At 39.4% G+C, this 21,399-nt stretch overlaps 1 protein-coding gene across 15 annotated transcripts in view; it reads left to right on the top strand.

Moving 5' to 3' along the window:
* The window catches only part of celf4 (CUGBP, Elav-like family member 4), a 1,237,212-nt gene that overhangs the window by 1,172,330 nt on the left and 43,483 nt on the right, over positions 1-21,399 (top strand). For 9 of the 15 annotated variants that reach the window (XR_009446241.1, XM_048530849.2, XM_048530839.2 and 6 more), the window contains 2 exons: positions 5,267-5,410; positions 20,871-21,036. Coding sequence is in view for 13 of the 15 variants with exons in the window: in XM_048530849.2 (XP_048386806.1) it covers positions 5,267-5,410; positions 20,871-20,998 (272 nt within the window). In the remaining 2 variants the exon portion in view is untranslated. Of the gene's footprint in view, positions 1-5,266; positions 10,154-20,870; positions 21,037-21,399 lie in introns of those variants that run through there. The other 6 variants (XM_048530893.2, XM_048530876.2, XM_048530867.2 and 3 more) reach the window with 2 other exon arrangements.

Genomic DNA, 21,399 nt, shown 5'->3' with positions numbered 1-21,399 from the left:
CACCTATACTCTCCTCTCCACCTATCTTCTTTTCTCTCCATCTTCGGTCCGCCTCCCCCTCTCTCCCTATTTATTCCAGAACCCTCACCCCATCCCCCTCTCTGATGAAGGGTCTAGGCCCGAAACGTCAGCTTTTGTGCTCCTGGGATGCTGCTGGGCCTGCTGTGTTCATCCAGCCTCACATTTTATTATCTTGGATTCTCCAGCATCTGCAGTTCCCATTATCTCTCACATTTTATTGTCTTGGTTCAGAATGTCACCTGGCACTGCAACCTTATTTTAAATATTACAACATTTCAAAAGCACTTCATTGGCTGTGAAGTGTTTTTGGGACGTCCTGAGATCATGAAAGGTATTATATTAATGCCTTTAATTATTTCATTGAAAAATCATCCGGGAAGATTCCTGAGCATTTTATTACTGAGTGTTTCTCAAGTTCATCCTGAAACAGCTTTTTTGAAAATGGTGAGTCTTATCCAATATGTTAATATGCTACAATATGTAATAAACATACAAAGGGTCAAGTAAAAACCTAATGGATGACATTGAAGATATTTGCAGACAATTACATATATTTTCACACCTTTGTTTGAAGAGCGATGTCACAGAGACCTCGATCCTGTGTGTAAAGCTGTATTAGCATTAGCAATTCATGCTTAGCAAGTACAATAACATATTAGCCAGGGGAATACTGGTTAGCAAATATTCATTAGGACTCAATTTACTATTAAACGAGAGAAATGCTATGCTCCCATCATTGAAATGAAGCCAAGCCTAATGCATTTTAATGAAGTGAAAATGGGCTGCTGTCAGCTCTAAGACAGACTTCTTTGTTTCAAGTTTTTTTCAAGTAATGTGAATGAGTAAATGCCACTAATGTGAGTAATCTGTCGGGTCATGATGAAAACTTTACTGCTTGATGCCATCGAAGAATTCATTAATTTTGAAAAGCATTTTGAATTTTTTTTAAAAAATCAGCCCTGTCATGTCCAATTGGAAGTATTTAGCACAGCAAATTGTATGACATTACTTTATATGAATCTCCCTTTCTCAACTCATTCATATTGTGCTCAACCAGGAGCATCCAGCTGCTCTGTGAAACAATCACTTTTCATTATAAAGCCTGAGCTGTACGAGGTAAATAAAGTGCTTTGAATTCAAGGCGTTGTCCATTTCAAAATAAACCAGAAGACACAAGTGAAACTCAAGATCCTCACAAGCTTTTATATTTATGCCCCTTTTTGCAGTGCTGTTATGTAAAGACTCAGGAACTGATGTTTCAGAGCAAAGATTCCCACCAGGCTTGAAAGAGGTCCATACTGTGACTTCCTTCCTAAATACATTCCACCTCTTCCCTGTTCTATTTACCTTTAAAATGTTCATGGAAACTTACCTCCATTACCAAGCATCTATCCTAATATCTCCTTAGCTGTCTTAGTGACAAATTTTGTCTGATACTGTTCTGCAAAACACCTTGGAATATTTACAAAAAGCAAACTATAGTTCTTGACAGGTCATTAACTTTGGTTTTGTATATCCCCCTTACTCCCTTGTCAGTGCATCTGGCAGTTTTCCAGTATCTCTGTACGTCTTGTCCATGGCTCAGAACCTGGACGTACAATGGACATATTAACTTGTAATTCCAAAGTACCCTGTATTTAAAAGATGATTGCTGCATCTAAAAATGGCAGCAGAAATAAATTCGTGGTGTTCTGAAGAGAGAGATAGCCTGATGGAATATCACACCTACGGATGCAAAGGGAGGTTTAAGCCACTTAAAAGGGGGAAGGGGCAAACCAAAGCAGATGGACAGTGAGATAGTAAGAACTGCCGATGCTGGAGTGTGTGATAACACAGTGTGGTGTATCAGAGCATCAGGAAAGCTAACATTTCAGGTCAGGACCCATCTTCAGAAATGGGGGAGGGGAAGGGGGCTCTGAAATAAATAGAGAGGAGTGGGCGGTGATAGCAGGTGGATAGTGGAATGGAAAGGTGGGAGAGAAGACAGACAGATCAAGGAGGTGGAGATGAAGCTAGTAAAGGTGGGCATAGCTAGGTGGTGGTGGGGATTGGTCAGTGAGGTGGGAGGAGCAGACAGGTGGGAGAGAAGATAGACAGGTCAAGGAGGCAGGGTTGAGAGGAGGTGCTGGTCTTGGGATGAGGTTGGGGATGGGGAGATTTTGAAGCTAGATTTTAAAGTCCACATTGAGACCATCAGAGGAGAGACCATTGGGTTGTAGGATTCCAAGGCAGAATATGAGGTGCTGTTCCTCCAGTTTCTGAGTGGCGTCATTGTGACACTGGAGGAGGCCCAGGATGGACATGTTATCCAGGGGGTGGGAGGGGGAGTTGAAGTGGTTCATGACTGGGAGGTGTTTTTGTTGTCACGAACCGAACATAGGTGTTCTGCAAAGTGGTCTCTGCTTGGTCTCACCGATGTAGAGGAGGCCACATCGGGAACAGCGGATACAATATACCAGATTAGCGGATGTGCAGGTGAACATCTGTTTGATGTGGAAGGTTTTTTTGGGGCCTGGGATGGAGGTGAGAGGGGAGGTGTAAGGGCAGGTATAGTACCTCCTGCATTTGCAGGGAAAGGTGCCGGGGATGGTGGGGCTAGTGGGGAGTATGGAGCGGATGAGGGAGTCACGGAGAGAGCAGTCCCTCGGGAAGGAAGCCTCCTCACTCTCATCCCAAGACCAACCATCCTCTCATCCCTGCCTCAATGATCTGTCTGTCTTCTCTCCCATCTATCCACTTCTCTCACCTCACTGACCGATCCCCACCACCACCTAGCTACACTCATCTATACTGGCTTCATCTCCACCTCCTTGACCAGATGGACAGTGATCTCTTTCAGCAGTAGAGACAATACCGAGCTGACAGCACCCTGCTTACTATCTCCCCAAACATAGAACAAGTGTTAAAAAGCCAGTTTCAACTCTGCTAGCATATACTAAAAGCCCAGTGTGTTGGGTTTGAGCATTAGTAGATGTGAGGGTCACATTCAAAGAACCTGGATTTCAAAATTCTGTTGCCATTTTACCAGCTTGGCTCCAGAAGCCTGATGAAATTCACTCTCACATGTATCTTTGGTGGTAAATGAGTCGCAGTTGGCAACATGAGGCAGGTCTAACTGGAGGACTGATCCCCCACACAGACCATGGTGCATTATTGTGGAGGGAGTTTATTTCTGAGGTGGTTGAAATGGTTTTTTTTGTCCTGCATAATGTCAGTTTCACTGGTTTCCCACTCATCCAGGCAAGTCAGAGTCTTCCATTACATTGCTGAAATGGTATCTTCTGAATGGTGTAGTCTGGTGGGGAGGGGCTGCAGAAGAAAGTTACTCACCACAGAATTCCCTGCCTCTGATTTGCTGTTGTACCTATTGTTTTTATGAGACAGTTACAGTTAGATTGTGATCAGTGGTGTCACCCAGGTCCTTATAGTGGAAATGCAATGGCTGAGTGGCAAGTAGAGGTGGATAGGACTCTCTCTTATTGAAGATGATCATTGCCTGGCACTTGTTTGGTGCAAATGTTACTTCTTACTCGTCACTTGACCAAACCTGAAAGTTGACCAGTAATTGCTGCACATAGTCACAGATTTCTGTAGTATCTGAGTAACTGCCCCCTTATGAAGGAAGGAAGGATACTGATAAAGCAATTGAAGATGGTTGGGACTAAGTAATTCCTCTAAGGAACTCCTGCAGAGATGTCCTGTCCTACAGCTGAGATGATTGACCTCCAGCAACCACAACCATCTTCCTTTATATGAGGTTTGGCACCCACCAGCAAATAATTTTCCACTTGATTCCCATCGGCATCAGTTTTATTAAGCTCCTTGATGTCACACCTGGACAAATACTGCCATGATATCAAGGACAGTCATGCTTATCCCACCTCTTGAACTAAACTCCTTTGTCCATGTTCAGATTAAAACTGTAAGAAGGGGTGGAGCTAACTGGCCCTGCATGGGACCCAACTTGAGCATCAGTGAACAAATCATTTGTGTGTAGTACCTGATAGCTGTGATAACGTTACATACATTACTTTAATGTTGACTGAGAATAGGCTGATTTGACATTAAACAACCAGACTGTATTTGTACAGCTTTTAATACCAGGACGACTTCTTCACTTGTTTAGGAACATGCTAGTTGTGTAACACTACTGTTGGAACAATTCGGTGCAAGGTGTGGCTCGCTCTAGAAGACAAGCCTTTAGAACTACAGCAGAATACTGAGGGCCCATAGCATTTGTTGCATCTGGTTCACTAATGTCCTTTAGGGAAGGAAACTGCCATCCTTACCTGCAAGCCATGCAACATGAGACGAAGGGTCTATGCCCGAAACGTCAGCTTTTGTGCTCCTAAGATGCTGCTTGGCCTGCTGTGTTCATCCAGCTCCACACTTTGTTATCTTGGATTCTCCAGCATCTGCAGTTCCCATTACCTCTGCCATCCTTACCTGGTCTGGACTACATGTGACTCCAGACCCACAGCAACGTCGTTGACTCTTAGCTGTTCCCCAGGCAATTAGGGACAGACAATAAATGCTGGCCTAGCCAAAGATGCCTCATCCTGTGAATGAGAATGAATTTAGCCTTCACTTTGTGTCATGTGGAATGAATGGAACTGGCTAAAGTTTGACTTCTGTAAAAGTGGACACCTCAGCAGAGGGCCGAAATGGTTCATTCACTCAGAGCACCTGCCTAAGGAGGTTGCGAATGTTTTGGCATTGTTTTTTGCTCTCAATTGCTGACACTATTAAAGATGGGAATATTCATGAATTATCTAATGTTCACATCATTCATAACTGGATGTGGCACGGCTGGATGTGACATCCAATAAAATTTCTCCTTCATCACATCCATACTTTTGCTGACAGTGCTTGATGTGAAAATGGTTTAAGACCAGAATGGTAATCTATCAGGAAAAAAATAAATTAATTGAAAAAGAAGCTCTGCAAGATACCCCACACATTCAGTTGCTCACCCACCCGTTCTTTATTTTCTTAGCTGAAAAGAAAATATTCTATCAGAAGTAACAGGTCCCAAAAGGTCTTCTTTTGACATCGGTGGTTTAATTAGTTGTCTTTTTTGTATGATAATAAGCCATAGAAGGTAGTATATATTGTACCATAGTAAGCGACAATCCTTAATGTGTCTTTTTCAAACAGGTTTGTGAACCGAGGTGCTAATTTTGTTATCTTCTGTTTCTGTACTACATTTCAACTCTTTCAATGCAGTGCATTCTTTCTTCGGCAGGTCCTGAAGGTTGCAACCTTTTTATCTATCACCTTCCTCAGGAGTTCGGAGATGCTGAGCTCATGCAAATGTTCCTGCCTTTCGGTAATGTCATCTCCTCAAAAGTGTTTGTGGACCGAGCGACAAACCAAAGTAAATGCTTTGGTGGGTACAGATAAAAAAAAGTTCAATTGCTAGTCTGTGAGAAATAATTTTAAAGACTAGATTTTATGTCACTACACTGAAATAATTATGTCTAAACAATGAGTCATTGAAAATTATGAAGGATTCTGCTCTTTTGTAGATTAACCTTTAACCTTTCCCCTCAGCAACCCAGCTGAAGCTTTGACTAACAGTTCTGTTTTGCTGAGGGAAATGGGATTGAACTATATTTAACATTGCAATAGTCCTGCTTTGCTTTTAGATTATCGGAAACTCTTGTACGTAGATGTGCAGAATACTGTATTTCCTTGAATGGAGTAAGGTCCTTGAATACTTTTTGTACAAACAGTCAAGGGTTATAACTGAAAAATTAAAAAAAAACCCCAATGAACAATCCATTATGTTATGACTGAGAAAACTGTTTTGGAACAAGCACAAACCCCAGCCTGTAGTTGCATTTGAATATTTTCTAGAACAGAATAAAACATGGGCTTTGTCACACATGTTTCTGGAATATGACAGCTCTTGTTCTGGTGTTCTGTTTATTGTTTTTTTCCAAAAGTGAACTGAAAACTTGCAACTGTGTCATTGCTATCTGCCATGAGCCTAGAAAGGGAATAGTAATCTCAGTTTGGATTCAGCACAGTTTTGACAAGAGACTAATTGATCACCTCTTATAAAAGAAAATTATCTCTCCGAAAGAAGGTCTGAATTATTCAAGCCTGAGGCAGAAGTTATGTCATTGACTTATTTTTAACTGTATTGTTTCACATTTTGCTAAACCTCAAAATCTGAGAAATTAATAATCCCAAAGTAACTAGATTTAAATAGTTGTAAAGGACCAAGGCCAGATAACCACCAGAATGGGTTTTGCAGACAGCAACTCTCTATGCATTTTCCAGTGGTATTTTAGTGCTGTCTCCATCAAACTTATTAATTACACATACAGATAATATCTGTTTTGTGAAATACAGTCAGTTGGTTCAAGGAAATAAGATATTTATTGATTAACCAGTATACAGTGGAGTTCAAGAAATAGTACACGTAAAATACACAATACTGTTGATGAAGATTGTAAAAATCTAAGTTAAAAATAATGCTTGAAACTTTCAGAAAAGATCCTGAACAGGATCAAAGACTGTAAGTGGGTCCCACTGTAAACACCTCCACCAATTTAATGACCTAATTAGTGAACATCAAGTACATTTTGTAGCATCACAGAATGACCAACTATGGTGTGTAAATGTATTTAATGCGGAGAGGAATATAAATAAAAGATAACATCAAAATATTTCATAATTTATACTGTTTCATTAACATCAAAAATGCTAAGCGTAGTATGTAACATCAAAAATGCTAAGCGTAGTATGTTCAGTGGTTGAATTCTCAAAAATAAGTTCCTTCAATGGTTTCCTTCACATTTTAAGATGTATGTTTGTTAAACTGAGGAACAGAGATTTTCAAACTGTGTTTTACTGTAACATGGGATTTCCAACACCTTTTTTTGTATATCATCATATGGTACACATGTCACTAATAAAAAACAATACAAAGAACCAAAGTCATTTCCAACAAATTAAATGCTCTATTGGTGTATGCTACAAGTACTGACTTCAAACAAATGTAACCTAAGATCAAAGGTAATGTTTGGCTTATGTGGCATTTTAAACTTTATTCAATGGATATTGCAATTATTCTTAAGAAAGACCATCAAAGGTTGTTCATCCCTGTGGCATTCAATTGAATATTGGTATTCGCTGCTCGTAAAAAAGTAGTAACGTACATATCCAAAATGTAATATTGTCATTTTTCTCAAAATTTCAAAATAAGGACAATAATTCACTTGATTCTTGTGCTTTACCAGTTCATCTGATTGCTACTGTTCATGGGTTTCCCCTGAAGGACACAACAGTATATTTAAACCCTTTAAGGACTACAATTGGGTTGCTGCAATAAGTTCAAAATTCATGTAGGAACAGAACTGATCCAGTTCTGAATGAGCAATGAGATTCTACCCAATTTTCTATTTTATAACAATCCATCTGCAGTGATGTTGTAATAATTGAAAAGGTATTAGTATTTTTAAATCAAAAGATTCTTTTTATGGTCCTCAAAGGGTGATCACATAAGTTTGAATTGATGGCTGATATTTACAGTGTTTAAGAAATAAGGAGTGCATTTGAATGCATAATTTAGTTACTAAGCATTAGAATAAAGCTTAAAAAATTCACAGCTGGATATTGCCTATTTATCTTGAAGGGTGTGCAGTGATTTAACTTTGAATCTGACTGACTAACATGCAGGTTCCCAAGTATTGTTTTATTTAAAACATTGCTTTACATTTTGATAAGAATACACGAAAGTGACCTATAACACATGTTTTTAAATTATTGGCTTTCAAATTTAGGTCACTGGACTCTAAGAAGAGATTCAAAGGTTATCAGATTACTGTCTGTATGCTATAAAATTTTGAATTCCCTTGCCTTTGCTGTCTTGCCAGCATGTTACTTCTGCTGATGTAGATTTAGAGAAGATATTTCTAGTGATGGTAGCACTGAGCAGTCAGCATACTCCTTCAGGGGTCAACACATGTTTTCCCTTTGAGTATTGTTGAATTTGCAGATGAATAGTTTGAAAATGAATACATTGAATTGTTTTTAAAAACTACTGCCCCACCAGTTCAAAAGCTGACTTTGATAGTTCATCTGAGATGATGAGGATTTTAAATGAAAATGAGCAAAATAATTTCTGCCAATTAACAAGCAAAGTTTTCATTCAAAATACTCATTTTCTCGGATGCGCTATTACATAAGTAAAATAAGTCTTCTCTCTCTGGCTAGAAGTTTCCTACCTTTAAAGAGGTGAAGATGGTTCAAATCAGTACTTCTAAACAAACAATGGTCACAATGTTATAGATTCAACAGTGGCAAAAGGGCAAAGATTAAAGTAAGCTGGCTATCCCAATATGGAACAAATAAATGCACCTTATACTTGAATTACATTGTGTAATATTTGTGATCTGACATTATAATAATTAGCAAATAGTTCACAGCAGAGTCTCCTTTGAAGCCATGAACCCTATCACTAACAAGTTTTAAACTTTCACAATGCATGACTCTACAAGAGATCACTACCTACTCACAAGTGTATAGACTATTTTAGAAGCTTTTCATCTTGCAATCATGGGGACATTTTTCAAGAATACTAAAGAAGAAAACTAGAAAGACTATGTACACACACTGCACCTGTTTCAACTCAACATAATAGTTGAACATCATCCATCGATTTCTTTCTAAGGCTGGCAGTTAACAGTCAATAATCAGTAACTGCTGCATTCTCCATGGCAATATCTCTATCAATCAGATTCATTTGGCATCCAATTAGCATTTTCCTGTTATCCAGCATTATAGTTGCTTCCTCTTACATTCGTATTTTTGTGAATGTCCTGATGTGTACAAGATGAGAATCTTTGATAAAATATGTTTTTGCAGCAATATTCAAGTTTGTATGACCAACCAACATATTATTTTGTTTTTAAAAGCTACTAATCCCTATTTTCTCTTTTCCATGTTTTAATACTTGGGAAAAACCACTGATGGTAACTTACATTCTTATAGTTTAATTAATCTCATAAAAATTGATCAGTGGATGAAAATTTGCCAATGATACAGCGGTAGACAGCGTTGTGAGCAGTTTAGATTGAAGCATGCTATTAATCAGAGGTATCAATAGCTAAAGAGAATGAGCAAAATTGTATAAAATGAATTTTAATGAAGTCAAATGTGAGGCTATCCATTTTGAATATAAAAAGAATAAAAGACCACACTTTGTAAATAATGAAATTCTAGAATCACTGGAGATCCAGACACCTGGGTCCAGTTTCATAGATCATTTAATATCATAAATAGAGTTAATGGAATGCTAACCTTTATATTTAGACACTTCAATAGAAGGACACAGAAATCATGCTTAAGTAATACAAATCCCTCGGTAGATCACAGCTGGTATTCTGGCACCCCTTTTTACAAAGGCTGTACAGGCTATGAATGGCCATAGATTCACCAGCAGTATATCTGGACTCCAATGTTTATAATAAAAGAAGAGATTCCACAAACTAATCTTACATTCCCTGGAAATTGAGAAATGTTAAGGATTGATTAATCAGTATTTTCAGAATATTAAAGGGAACTGATAGGCTATAGAGAGAAACGATCGTCACTGATTTGGGATTCTTAGATACAAGATCCTGGTCTAAATGTCAGGGAAGTGGAGCCAGGAAGCAATTTTGCACATTGGAACTCTCTTCCACGAACAGCAATCCTGATCCCTGCAGCACTCCTCAGGTTGCCATCAGGAAAATGACCCCTTTATCTCAACTCTCTGTATTTGATTATGTCAACATTCTTCTATCCATAATACAGGTACTATATCTTATTACTCTTCCTGTACTTAGATTCTTGACAGGAATTCCTATTTAGATGTACCCCAAAAATAATCGAGCAATTCTCCAAAATGTCCAAATGTGAGAGTAAACAGGAAAGAGCGTGGTTTTTGTTAGTCATTCCTCTCTGGACTCTGACATCTAATCTCTCAATTCTCTTTTGTCCTTTTTATTGGTACTGTGGTGTGTCTCGCTGAGGTTACTATGAAGGACTCCTCAACTCTTCCCTGGTCTAAGGCACAGGGACCCTCATGTTTAATCACCACCAGCATTTCTCTCCAATGAGAGAGCAGCCCTAAAGTCTGGTAGGACAATAGTGACTTTATATTTTACAGGTGTGTCTAAACATTCTTCCCAAACATAATATTCTGTTTTGGCTCATATATCAGGATCTAAAAAATTATGGAAATATTTTACCTTTTCCATCCAAAATTACCATCTCTTTTCTTTTATTCTATCTAACTTGTGTAGCATCCTGCAATGTGAGCTTTGTAACTTCATGTTTGCTCTATCCTCATTTCTCCACATATTAGTTATAGCTAACAGCACTTCTCAGTTCATGCAGAGGAAGTAGCAAAGGGCCACTATGACCCACTGAGAATCATTAGCATGTAGGACAACAGGCTATGGCTATTTCAAGACATCAACCTGGTTTAGTTTGGTTGAAAATATATGGCCTTAGTTTTGAATATTGCATATTAGGTACGTCAGTCTTAAGAACTATGTCACCACATCCAATCCAAAACCCAGAATATTCAGACCATACACTGCCAGTATTTATATTTTTCTAGCTACCTGTTCCATTATGCTGCCTTTTCAATAGAACTACAAAATCCATATGGGCGGTACAGAATCCCTTCTGTGTGCTCTAGTATTTTGCAGAGAGAAACTCCATCCAAATATCTATTTCTCTGATGCAGTTTTTTGACCCTTGTGGAATATTGCTCTTGATATGAAAGATTCAATCTGATTTCCCGTATTTTCCTAATTCTTAATCAGCATCTGTTGATGTTTTATGATTGTTTTTTGATTAAATATTTGGTCAACTCCCTCAATAACCCCGCAGAATTCAAAACATTATCTTAAAAGTTGCTTTCTAAAGCCAGTAGATAACTCCCTTGCCTTTCCTCAATAATTACATTCCTATTGCCTGAGGTTACTATGAAGAACTCTATTTCTCAACCTCTACCCTAGTCTAAGGCACGGGGAATCATCTTTGTTGCCGCTGTAACCTCTCAAAATAATATCTATCTTCTCAGTAATTAACTCCATATAGGTGCTGATCAATGACTGATACAAGAACAATACATCTTGATTTGTAATAAGGGAAATTTCTGGGAACTACACTTATTGACAGTGCACTGTGAAAATTATGGTCTGCACTTCCAACAGTTGAGCACATTCAGCAGAGAACTGACAGGATCGGATCTGAAGTCGACTTTGCACTATTCCCGATTTCATTCCTGCTGCTGTTTGCCCATAAGCAGCACATTAAAAGAACTTACCTTATAGATCTAGTCTTTCTTGACTCCTGCAGCCATCTTAACAGTTTAATGACCAATCATCCTCCTGAGAAAAGATCAGTTGCTTGCTCTTCAAAAACCTAACCTGTTTAAACTGGAAGTGGGCAATCTGGATAAGGATTGGGGTCAAGTTTCCCATGTTTTTTTGATTTGATGTTCCATGCATTCTTGGGGAATTGAGATTATTCCCTGTAACCCTTTTAAAAGAAATCAATACCTTTGCTTTAGCCATGCTTCCTTACATTTAGTACGATGCTAAGTGCATTACACGAATATGTCAAGCTCTGCAATAATACTACAAAAATTATGGTCAATGTACTTTTTTATGTAAATCATAAAAATATCATAAAAATAGGAATGTTTATACTCATATATTGCAATGATTTACTTTGTCTTCTGCCACACATGCAACCTTCTTGACAGTCTTTACTTAATATTACATTTCTGACAATCATTTTCAACAGCTTTATTTGTCAAGCATCAAACTGTCAACTAGATTAATGAAATGAACCAACATTTCTAATATACCATAACGATTAAGATAACATAGGGTTAGTGAGAAACTTTTTTTATTATAAGCTTTTCCACATTGCCTTTAAATAATTCATTTGAATACAAGGTAAATCATAATAACGTTAATATTTGTGTGTTGTTGCTTCCTCCCCTGCTAGAATGATCGAGTTTAATCCCAACTCCCTGTTCTTTGTTTATGCCAGTCAATATTTTTCCTTTAGCATTTATATTCTTCCTAACCCAGCTTCAATTGCCACTTGCAGCAATGAATTCAAAATTACAATAACCCTTTGTAATAAAAAAAACAACCTCTTGCCTTGCACTGCTCCTTAACCATTTTTACTTCAAGATATGCTCGAGAGGTTTGTATAACATATAAGCATCAGACCTCCTCTTGGCTACCAAAAGCTGTCAGTACAAATTTGTGTCATGGAAAGTTCAATACAGACCTTACAAGCAGCTCTCCCAGAGTGTGTCAGATCTGTATTGATGGCATTTATCTGCCAGAGCATGTAACTAGCTGTAAGAATCCTTTTCCAATGACAATAACATTTAAATAGTTTTTAATAACTTTGGTAGCAGTCAAATAAATTTAAATTAGGAAAGTACAAAAGGTGGAAATCAGAATATAAAGAATGCATTACTGGAAATACAGAGCAAAGGAAATGAGTGTTAATGTTTTGAAAACAAAGTGTTAACCTCTCTTTTCCTTTTCCAGATGTTGGCAGGCCTGCTGTGTATTTCCAGAATTTTCTGATTTCCATCAAGCGTAAACAAGAGGCTGAGGACTTATTTTGCAAATACTTAAAATGCTGATCGCCCTCCACCATCTAAACAAAAATATTTACCCACCAGGTTTGAAGTCTCTATTAAAATAACAGAGAAAGGAAATGAATATGAGCATGTTAAGTGTTTACACCATAACATTGCCATCCTTAATTTATATCCTAAGATTTCTCAAGATTGGAACAGTGAGATGGGCTGTTAAGCCTCCAATTAGGAGAAATCATTGCCAGCAGTATGTAGGAGAAAGAAACACTTCCATTGATAGTGTAAATGTTATTTCATCAAAATCTCATTGCAGTTATGTTTTGTATTTTAATCAACAAAATTGATTTAACCCAAAAAATACTAACCTCTGTTAGAGTTCTGTTTATTTATAAAGTTCATACATGTCCTTTCCTACTAGACAATGTTCGAGTGAGAATATTCTGCTAGTGAGCCTAGTGAGAATGGTAGCTGCTTAATTACCAGGAAAAACAAAATTTCAAAATGATAGGAAATAACATGGGCCAAACGATTGATAAACAATGATAAGACTATGTCCAAAATCCAAATGAGTCATTATCAGGCAGTTCAGCCAATCCTCTTACATCTTCGGCAACAAGGTGTGGAGCTGGATGGACACAGCAGGCCAAGCAGCATCAGAGGAGCAGAAAAGCTGATATTTTGCGTCTCGACCCTTCTTTAGAAATGGAGGAGGGGACAGGAATTCTGAAATAAATAGAAAGAGAGCGGGAGGCAGATGGAAGATGGGTAAAGGAGCAGATAGATGGAGAGGAGATGGTCAGGTCAAGGAGGCAGGAATGGAGCCAGTAAAGTTGAGTGTAAGTGGGGAGTTAGGATAGGGGTTGGTCAGTCAAGGGAAGACAGACAGGTCAAGGAGGCAGGTTTGAGGCTGGTAGGTACATATCTTATTGTGTTATGATCAGTGAGACTTGTGAACAATTAACTTTGACTTATCTTTCATTTTTCACCGTTTTTATCCACTTCAACAGCATTGACATTCTTACTTTGGTGTTTATTTTTTAACACCTGTAACAGGAATTGACAATAGGAACTAAGCTCTGGTTCCAGAACAATTTCTAAGAATGAACCTATCTGTAAATGTTACAAAGAATGACCTTATAAAACTCTAGTATCAGAGATAATGGGAACTGCAGATGCCGGAGAATCCAAGATAATAAAATGTGAGGCTGGATGAACACAGCAGGCCAAGCAGCAGCTCAGGAGCACAAAAGCTAACGTTTCGGGCCTAGACCCTTCATCAGATGAAGGGTCTAGGCCCGAAACGTCAGCTTTTGTTCTCCTGAGATGCTGCTTGGCCTGCTGTGTTCATTCAGCCTCACATTTTATTACCTTATAAAACTCTGTCTTTTTCCAAGGCAGAATGATCAATTTCAAACTGCTCCCATGGTTGCTCCATTTTAAAACTAACGGGCTTCTGAAGATTACTTTTGAATTGATTTCAAAGCCTTATCAAACATAAATAACTGGCACTCCACTTAACACAAGTAAGAATTAAATCCATTCCTGAATGGTGTTATCCCAGGAAGAGCTAATTTTCTTATTGATCATGCTACAACTTTCAAAAGGTAAGACTTTTTTAAAGAAATCTGAGCCCGAGTAATTCTTTGCATCATGTTTTCCATGCAGCTAAATGTGTGGTCTTCTTAGTGAGGTGTGCACACACTGCAGAAATAAGACAGCTCTCATACTGGTACTGTTTTAATTTTAGCCATTGAAGGCCCAAAGTGTGCAACAGTTGCCCAGGATGTTCTGAATCTCGCATTGTTGCATGGCCCAGCATTCACAACCTTGAAACAAACACGGAGAAGAGTCATATTGAATTCAAAAGGTTAACTCCATTTCTCTCGCCACAGATACTGCCAGACTTGTTGAGTTCCTTCAGCATTCTCTATGTTTGTTTCAGACTTTCAGCATCTGCAGTATTTTGCTTTTATCCACATTTTATTTTTATTCATTAATTTTAGATAATGAATACGCCAGGGTATTTATATGCCACGACAGAGTTTCTTGAAATCTTTGCTGCAAACTGCCAATCTCTCACCAAAACCCGAACAAAATCTTTTTTTTAGCTGTTCCCCACCCCCAAGGGAATTGCAGATTTATTTGATTTATGCTCGCTTTCCTGTTGCAGACCTCGGGCTGAACCTTTGGCCCGTTCACAGCAAGGTTGGATACTGGCAATGCATCAGGAATCTAGAACTGACAGCAGTTCATTTGTCAATGGCTATTGTATGCAGCCACTGCATTTAGATCTGACTTTTAGGTCTCCCTGACTGATTGGAACAAGCAGAAATGATGCCCATCTATATCAGTCTGTTTCAGCTCATCCATTAAAAGGGACAGTGCAAGGTGGAGAACTGAACAAAGTGGAGCCTTTCAGACAGAGACAGGAGCCGCAGAAACAGGCACAACTTATCGAGGCAGCGTCATCCTTCAGCAATGTGTCTTTGGGCATGATGCTGCGGCCCATAAGGACTTGCAGGAAGATTCTGGTCCTAACAGATAGGAGGAAGAAGACTGCTTGCAAATTTCTGAGAAGAAATACCCCAGAAATGTGATGGATTGTTCCAACATGATTCTACAGCCTAATCAGAGCAGGCAGGGTAAGTGGCACGGCACACTCAACTGTACTGCGATGTGCATCTAACCTCCGCCACCTGTCCCCTCATCCTGCCTTCCCAAGGCTTCTTCTCCTTCTCTGACTTCTCATACTGATCCACCCTGTAGGTGCAGCCATTCCACTCTGTCTAGGCAGCTCTTCATGTCCCCATCTGACCAGCCGTCGAGTCTCACCCTCATGTTATGGCAAAATACAACCCATCTTTCACAGGGGCACTCCCCATATGTTGTTCTTCCAGCTTGTCTTCACTTCATTTCTCACTCCTTGCGAAAGGAGCAATGACACGCCCCATGGAGAGGCAGTGAACCAGAGATGGCCCTCCTATCATCTCCACCATGAAGAGGAAGTGATGGAGATGGGCTGTGTCTCAGAATGCCAGGATTGGAAGCCTCCTGCTGACATGGTGAGTATTGTATATTGCACAGACAAATTGCATACAGTGCTCATTCATGTTGTCATGAAGTCCGCAGGCAATGAAATATGATCGTATGCAAAGTGATAACTTAGCACCCTCTCACTCTGTCAATTCTAATTCATTACTTCAACGCCCACAGGTTCTTCAAAAGTCTCCCAGGAGGTGCTGCAGGAGAAGATGAAGACTCCTCAGAAGTGGCCATTTGCCATGCACACCACCCTAGTGGGATCGCCAATGATTTGTAGTTAGTTACTCACACGGTGAATCAAACATGAGAGGAGTTAGTAGTGACACAGAGCAGTGGAGAGTCCATGTTGTCAGGTGGAGGAGTTGGAGGAGCCTCCATGTTTTCATTGAGCTGTGTACAGATGCTGAGGGTGAAGGGCCTAAAACAAAGTTGACTTTTCTGGATCAATAACAAAAAAAATGTATGAGGTCCTATCAGCCTTTCCAGCTACACTACATACAATTGGAGAGAGATTAGAGGACTCCCTCTCTAGTGTGAATTCCTTGATGTTTTGGATTGCTATCCGTGTCCTTGGACACAGTGACACCTCCATGGCACATCAGAAGTAAAGCAGAAGAAGATGAAGACACATCAGTCGTTCAGGTACATGTTCCCCTTTCCATGGCCGACACAGTCACGATGCCCCTTATTTGAAGATCAAGGATGATTTCACCTCTCTGAAGTGCAGCAGAGAATTGCTAGTGGGCCCTGAGAGAGAAGATGGAGCAATGAAAATGGGGTGTCTGCTCAAAGTGCCCACTCTGACAGCTTCCCCAGTCACTGCCACACATGCTGCCTCCTACTACAGTGCCTGAGTACACCCCTGTACAGGTGGAAGTGGGACAGGCATTTGTATGGGTCTTGTGTCTCCAAGTTCCAGAGCTGTTTACTTAGGAGCATCTGAACAGTCAGAGCAGGGATTAAAGCAACTCTGCCCCCAGCTCTGCTAAACTGCCACAGTGTAACTCTAAGTAGAAGCAGTGGAAAAAGAAGGCCAAGCTGTGTTGTACATGGGCAATGAGTGCAATATGTACCACTGTGTTAGGCAGTTACATTTCTGTTTCCTATTTACATATCTCAAAGTGTATATCATTGCCCTGTGCCAACTGCTGTCAAGCAGCCTTCTGGCCTGTGATGAATGGTAGCGCATGAGCTAAAAACAAGTAGTGTGTACCCTTGCAAGGGATGGATTGTTGATTGAGGGTTTGCTCATGCCTCACACACATGTGCTCATGGCACAGAGCCGTGTTCTCTTTTCCATTACCCATTACTGATCACCATTCTGAGCTGGCCGATTGCAATGTGTGATCTCTGAACGATTGTCCTGCAGCAGATCATACTTGGAAATGTAGCTGTTGTTCCACCTGTGGTCCATTCTGGAATGCCATGCAGCAATTCACCTACATAGGTCAGAGGAAATATTGGTGCTCTGTGGTTCTGAATGGGTGTGCCAACTGACTGGGTTGCCTCAGTTTTACTGAAGCATATCTGTATCAGACATTCACAGGCAGTTACAGGTGCCTTCATCACACCAGGCTCCTTTCATACAAAATGGTCCTCACCAACTTCTTCCTGAAGCTCATATCAACAGATCACTGATCAATTCTGGAAACCATCCCTGGGTAGGCCCCAAATCTGTCCAGGTTCCCAAATTGCATCTTCGTCATTCTAATTGCTTGCTCAATTACAATGCTGCTGCCCAAATGGCTTCAGTTATTACTTCCCTGACTCAGTGTTTGGACTGCTCCCAGGTACTAGCCCAGAGATACTAGGAACTGCAGATGCTGGAGAATCCAAGATAACATGGTGTAGAGCTGGATGAACACAGCAGGCCAATGCCGCTTGGCCTGCTGTGTTCATCCAGCTCTACACCTTGTTATCCCAGGTACTGTCAACCAGGTCTTCAGATAATAGTCCTCACCATTTACTCACTTGGCATCACAATGTGGTGACTTTTCCCAGGCATACACAAACGATCCTTCGGTGGTGAAGGCCAGCTGAATGTTGGTAAAGTGGAACACCCCGCACCCTCCATCATTGATAAAAGACTGAAGTGAACTGAGAGTGCCTTGATAATAAAATGTGAGGCTGGATGAACACAGTAGGCCAAGCAGCATCTCAGGAGCACAAAAGCTGACGTTTCGGGCCTAGACCCTTCATCAGAGAGAGTGCCTTGACTGTGCAGACAATGATTTCCTGGACCTAAGGGAATCTGACCAAAACAGCAAATGCCCATTTCTCTGACTAGGTCCATGAATGATAAAAAAGGTAGATGATCCTGGTAAATATGGTTTTAGTGCTGCCCAAATTTCTCATCTGAGGTTCAAAGTACAGCTACAGAAGCAGCTCCCAAGTTAATCTGAAAATTGATAGCTGGAGAGTGAATTAGGATAGACTCCAAAGTTGTAGAGATGGCCTTCAAAGCAGTGAAAGCACATTCTCGGAACAAGTCCTGTCTTTCACCAAGACGGGAAAGTGATACCAATCTTCAGTAATAATTGTCACTTTTCAGCTGACTCAGCTCCTGCCAGCTTCACATTTTGCTTTCCTTAGTGAGGTCCTGACAGCCCAGGAAACCAATGAACAATGAAAGGCAGAATTCAGGGTTATAGGAGCAGATAATTCACATTTTCCGCATTTAAGTCTCAGACATATCTGTTGCTCATGATTTCCCACATGCTGCATATCACGCTCAGAATTAAAGCAACAGTTGGTGGGTTCAGAATTTTTAAATTGTTGCTGACTCACAAACCTACCCACCTTGTCAGGTTAAAAAAAATTCCCCTTCAACTGTAAAATAATAATGGAAATATTTAAGTTCATGATGTCAACATTCATAATTGGGCAATGGGACTCATTGACTCATTGTCAGCTGCACCCACCTGTCCAAAGCTCCTCAGGCAGCTCACTGGTTTCCTCTGGACCAATGCCAACATGAAGGTGCTGAAGTACCATGGGATATCAATGTGAGGCTGTCGGCCCTCAGTCATGCTACCAAGCAAGAATAAACATTTCTACTTCTTCTGGTGTGTCCTTGAGGCAATGTTTAAAAAAACTCACTTCCAGGAGTGCCTATAAGAACCACTGGTAGGATGACAGCAGAAACTGTGTGGAACTTAAACCAGTGCATGCTCTGCTGAGATTCTGTCCAGGTTCAAAACGGTCCTCAAACATGTGTCAGATTCCTCATTGACACATGAATGGACCCATTGCCTCATTAAGGCAACCACCAAGGACATTTGAATATTGCCCAAGCCAATTTTGTGTAACATTTGTAAAAAAATTGTTCATTGTGTCCATTCTCAAACATCTTTCTATGCATGATCAAATTCAATGGGCCAAATGGCCTACTTTTTTCCCATATGTTTAATCAAGTTAAACATTGTGTAAGGATTTGAAATTCACAATTCTACGAGTAGGTCCGCACCTGTGTTTTGATCATCTTATGTATGAGGGGGAAGTTCTTGGCTACACCACTTTTGAAGCCCATGATTTCTCATTATGCTCAATGCAATGTATTCAAATTATTTTTCCAGAGCAAAAAAAAAGAAGTAAATGCACAAATCTAGGACACAATAGTATAAGACGCATTGTTGCATTATTTGATGAAGGGGACAAGATATCTGTAGGATGTAGTTGTGTGTCACTGCATATTGTGATGTTAATTGTGGTGACCATTCATTTTTGAAAGTTACAAAGTCTCAACTTTGTAATGTCTGACTCTTCAAACTAATAATAAAATTAGGGTGAAGTTGGAACCTCTATATTAGTGATTCATGCTGCCCACTAATATGTTATTTTTTAATACAGCCACTCAATAGAGCAATAAACTTAATTAGTTGAAGTTGATTTAACAACCCTTTCCCAATGTGTCAGTTTACTTTTATTTTCTTCTTACTTTAGCAGAATTTTAGCCAATTAATCAATTAAAGAGTGTGTTAGAATCACACACACAAAACAGAGGTTTTAAATCCAAAATATGAGACTATTAGTTGGATTGCACAGAGGCCATTCTATTTACTCTTAACCATCTATAACTTTAACAATAATCCTGCATGTTTATAACTAACTGTGAATATAAGGCAGAAGAGTTTTCATTTTAAAATACTGTTTATTCGAATCACAATCTACAAATAGAGGATTGGTTGGGTTGTGATAACAAGGTATATGAGCTTGTTTCAGAAATCTTATATAATGTTTGGTACACACTTCCTGATGCAACCCTGGTTTAAAATGCCTTTTTAAAAAAACAGAATAAAGCATCAACACCTATTTAAAAGGTAAGAGTCAGATTGAATATTTAAATCAATTATTTTTTGAGTAAAGGATCACATTCGCCAACGATGCTCAGTTTTTCTCAGTTCAGTGACCAATCCTCATTTCTAACTATAGCCAAGTTTCTGGTTTTTGCTGATCCAGTTTGAGCAAAATAAACCTTGATTAATATTCTTCATCTCTGCACACCCTGAAATAAAGTGATAAGATTTTATATTACAACCATGTACGGTTGGACCAGATTGATTTCTGACCCTGAGGCAATATTTACCGTCAAAAACAAAATTAGTTTGCAACACCTTTTCCTCCTCCATAGATGTAATTTGAAATTCATTTTGCTTTGTAACTGCATTTTCTTCTTTGTTTCTTGCTCCATTACCCTCCTCTGTCCATCAGTCGGATTTAGATTTCATGATCAGAAACAGAAACTCCTCCAGATGAAATTATGGCAGCAATAACATGAATATCAGACTTCCATATTCGTATTGATCTCAATCTTAAAAGGGGCAGCCACACCTTTGACTAAATTCTACTCATTTGCAGACTGGAAAGCTTAGAAAACTGATCGGAAATTAACTTGGTCCAGCCTATATCTAAAATGATTGTGATTACCAGGCAAAAGATTGTTAAATAAAATTGTAAACATGATATTTTAATCTGTGGGACTTGAACTCTTTAGAGATTAAGCGCTTTGGCTTCCCCAGTGAACATTTCCATTTAAGTCTGGAAATATCTTTTAAATGGAAAATATGCTGGTGAAAACAAAGGGTTAATGCAAAGTTTTTGGTGCAATACGAGCATGAACTGTTGTATTCGTTCTTCTTGGCCCACGAAGTTGTAAAACCAATGTTTTTGGCAGGTTTTGTGAGTTTTGACAATCCTGCCAGTGCCCAGGCTGCCATCCAGGCAATGAATGGTTTTCAGATTGGCATGAAGAGACTGAAAGTACAGCTCAAGAGGCCGAAAGATGCCAACCGCCCATATTGAACTGCTAGAACTGAAATGAGACTTGAGAGCTATTACAGGTAATTTTCAAACTTTCTGATGGTTTTGTATAATGGTGTAAATATTGTGGTATTTGCAATTCTCACTGACATTTTAACCTCTGGTGCCTGTTTATTGTGTGAGTTGGATCCAGCCATGGCCATCAGTTCTAATACTTTACCAAATAATTAGAATTCAAATTCTTTTATAGTTGGATGATCATTGACAATGGTTTGATCAACTGACCTTAAAAACTAAAAAGTCAATGTGTCACAGATGTCAGATTCAAGCACAGTGAATCCTAGTCAGTGGCATCATGGGAACACTGTCTTAGGTGACAGTGATTGCTAATACCTTATTCCACAGGGTCGATCCAATGAATGAAACAAACAATTTTTACCAGG

This window comes from Stegostoma tigrinum, chromosome 1 (assembly GCF_030684315.1).
Source record: "Stegostoma tigrinum isolate sSteTig4 chromosome 1, sSteTig4.hap1, whole genome shotgun sequence".
NCBI lineage: Eukaryota > Metazoa > Chordata > Chondrichthyes > Orectolobiformes > Stegostomatidae > Stegostoma > Stegostoma tigrinum.
This window is presented reverse-complemented; position numbering and strand designations above follow the sequence as displayed.